Source organism: Oryx dammah, unplaced genomic scaffold (assembly GCF_014754425.2).
Source record: "Oryx dammah isolate SB20612 unplaced genomic scaffold, SCBI_Odam_1.1 HiC_scaffold_28, whole genome shotgun sequence".
Lineage (NCBI taxonomy): Eukaryota > Metazoa > Chordata > Mammalia > Artiodactyla > Bovidae > Oryx > Oryx dammah.
Window position 1 is genome coordinate 10,931,439 of NW_024070212.1, and position 3,307 is coordinate 10,934,745.

General features: G+C 37.3%; 1 protein-coding gene across 1 annotated transcript; it reads left to right on the top strand.

The window, feature by feature from the left end:
• Positions 1–222: 222 nt before the first annotated feature.
• On the top strand, positions 223–1,161 carry LOC120855625 (olfactory receptor 10X1). The gene has a single exon (XM_040230167.1). The coding sequence runs from the start codon at positions 232–234 to the stop codon at positions 1,159–1,161; it is 930 nt and encodes a 309-aa protein (XP_040086101.1). The 5' UTR covers positions 223–231.
• Positions 1,162–3,307: the final 2,146 nt, after the last annotated feature.

A 3,307-nucleotide genomic window follows, 5' to 3' on the forward strand; every position in this document is an offset into this window, starting at 1 on the left:
AAAATAGGGCAGAAAAACTCATAATAAGTAATTAGTAATGGTGGCTTAATAAAGAAGAAACACATGAATGGACAATTAGGAAATCTATTACCTACATACACATCTTGTTTGGCAAAATAAATATAAAATCAATTGGTAACTGCAAATTTGATTGTCTGTTTTATTCACACCAAAACTGCAGAGAATAATGGAAAATTGAATTTTTTGTTTCCTTGGATTTCAGAACTTCACATGATGAAGATCAACCAGACAGTCCTGACAGAGTTCATTCTTGTTGGCTTTTCTGTTTACCCACATGCACAGACATTCCTCTTTGTGGTTTTCTTTTGCCTCTACCTTCCCACCCTCACAGGTAATCTGGCCATCATGGGTCTAACTTGGGTGGACCGATATCTGCACACACCCATGTACCTCTTCCTTAGTGCACTTTCTTTCTCTGAGACCTGCTACACACTGACTATTATCCCCAAGATGCTGGCAAATCTCTTGGCCAAGGACAGAAGCATTTCATCCATAGGTTGTGGCTTGCAAATGTGTTTCTTCTTGGGACTTGGTGGCACTAATTGTGCCATTCTTACTTTGATGGGATACGATCGCTTCCTGGCCATCTGCAACCCTCTCAGATATCCTTTGCTTATGACCAACATGGTGTGTGGAAAACTTGTGGCCTCTGCTTGGGTTGCAGGCTTCTTTGTCTCTGTGATAGAGACTGCATTGATATTCAGGGGCTCTTTCTGCAACCCCAACCTTGTCAAACACTTCTTTTGTCATATGAGGGCTGTTGTGAGGCTGTCCTGTTTAGACAGTGACCTCACAGAATTCCTTGTAACTGTGATGTCAGTATCAGGTTTGATGGGCACCTTCCTGGTCATCATCCTCACTTATGTGTTCATTCTTTCCACTGTCCTCAAAATCCCTTCAGCTGAGGGCAAGCAGAAGGCCTTTTCTACCTGTGCCTCCCACCTCACAGTGGTCATCATCCACTTTGGTTTTGCATCTATTGTTTATCTGAAGCCAGAAGCAGCAGGGGGAGATGACACAGTGATCGTGGTTCCTTACACTGTCATCACTCCTTTCCTCAGCCCTCTCATTTTCAGCCTCAGGAATAAGGACATGAAGAATGCTTTCAGAAAGGTACTTGGAAAGAAATTTCTTGAATAATCTTGTATTATCACTGCATAACTGAGTTTTCACAGATGTCAGTGAAGCATTTACCCTGAAATATCTGGAGAAGCCTTTTCCCAGAGGTTGACATATGGGGATCAAGTGTCTAAGACTTGGACCTGAGCCATGACAGGCATTTAGTTAGCATGTTAAGGAAGTTTTTCAACTACTTCTACTATTTGTCTCTGCATATTCTATGCTACTGCCAATCATCCACTCGGTGTTTTTTGTACCTTTGATGAAGTAAGAAAAGCAAGATGGAAGAAGAAACAACACCTATGACTACTATACTAAAAGTTGATTTTAAATTCCTAGAGATGTAAATGTTGAAAAAAATTTCTAGGTAATGTGAGGGATTGTGTGGTACTGCTGAGGGGAGATAATTATTTCCTATAAGAGATGCACTAAAGAAATCACAGTCAAGTATTTTTCAATATGTTTCTAGATATAGATAAATAGATAGATTAGATATATAATTAAGACTCATGCCATACTATTTAAAAATTTTAATGCACTGTATTCAATGGTGTCTTTCCAACGACTGCTAAATGCTAGCTTCTGATTATATGGGGTGTAATGGAATGCTGATTTAAATCAGTAAACAGGACGGTAGAGCCTACATGTTCTGTGACTGAGGCTATCCTTGGATGAGGACTGCAAATAGCCCCCCTTTTCTTTAATATGAAAGCAACAAGAGCTAATGTTTAAATAAGATATTACAATATTGATTGCTTTGACAATAAAAGGTGTTTTGTAATAATTTTGGCAGACACATAATGACTAATGAAGGAAACATTGGCTCTATATATTACCCTAAAAAATTAAGAAATAACTATGAAGGTTAAATATCACAAATAAGTAGCATCTAATCTTACTGATAATTCCAACATAAAACCCAGAGACTTTTCTGAATATTTTCTCAGTTCTGTTGACACTATGTCCTCTCATGAAGGATATAAATACTCTATTATGGGTTGGTATACATAAATAAAATGTTAAAACTCTTCTGCTCATTTTCGAATCACATTGCTTGCTTTTTTGATATTGAGTTGTATGGGCTGTTTACTTATTTGGATATTAACTCCTTATCCATATTATTTGCAAATATTTTCTTCCATTCAGGAGGCCGTTTTCTCCTTTTTTAAAAGTGATTTCCTTTGATATGTTTTTAAGTTTAATTAGTTCACATTTGCTTACTTTAAGTTTTATCTTTTTTGCTTCAGGAGCCAAATCCCACCCCAAAAAAATGATATGGTTTATGTCAAAGAGGGCTCTTTTTTCTGCTTGCAGTTTTATGGCTTCTAGTTTTACATTTAGGTCCCTAATTCTTTTTGAGTTTATTTTTGTAGTAATTAGTGTCAGTAATAGTGTTAGTAATGTCCTAATTTCATTCCTTTACATGTAGATATTCAGTTCTCCAGAGAGGACAGGACATGCAGTTAGTCCATAGGCAAATGAAAAGATGCTCAATATCTCTAATCATCAGAGAAGTATAAATCAAAACCATGCACAGACATCACCACACACCTGTCAGAATGGCTATACTCAAAAAGAACACAAATAACAAATGTTGGCAAGGATATGGAGAAATGGGAATTCTTTTACACTGTTGTTGGGAATGAAATTGGTGCAGGTAGTGTGGAAAAGAGTATGGAAGTTTCTCAAAAAACTAAAAATAAAGCTGTCACATGACCCAGTGATTCCACTTTTGGGTATATGTCTGAAAAAAAAAAAAAACACTAATTTTAAAAGATACATGCACTCCAATGTTCACAGTCACATTATTTACAGTTGTCAAGATATGGAAACAACTTAGACGTCCATCAGCAGATGCTGGGATAAAGAGATGTGTTGTGTAAATACACAATTGAATACGGCTAAGTCATAAAAAAGGTTGAAATTTTGCCACTTGCAAAAGCACGGCTGGATTTACTGGGTGTTATGTACGCTAATGGGTAAACTCCGGGAGCTGGTGATGGACAGGGAGGCCTGGCGTACTGCAATTCATGGGGTCACAAAGAGTCAGACACGACTGAGTGAGTGAACTGAACTGAACTGAACTGATACATGCTAAATGACATAGGTCTGAGAAAGAAAAATACTGCCTTATATGTGTAGCCTAAAAAATACAACAAACTAATGA

Coding starts and splice junctions, on each gene's coding strand:
- LOC120855625 (XM_040230167.1), top strand. CDS start 232: ATGATGAAGATCAACCAGACAGTCCTGACAGAGTTCATTCTTGTTGGC.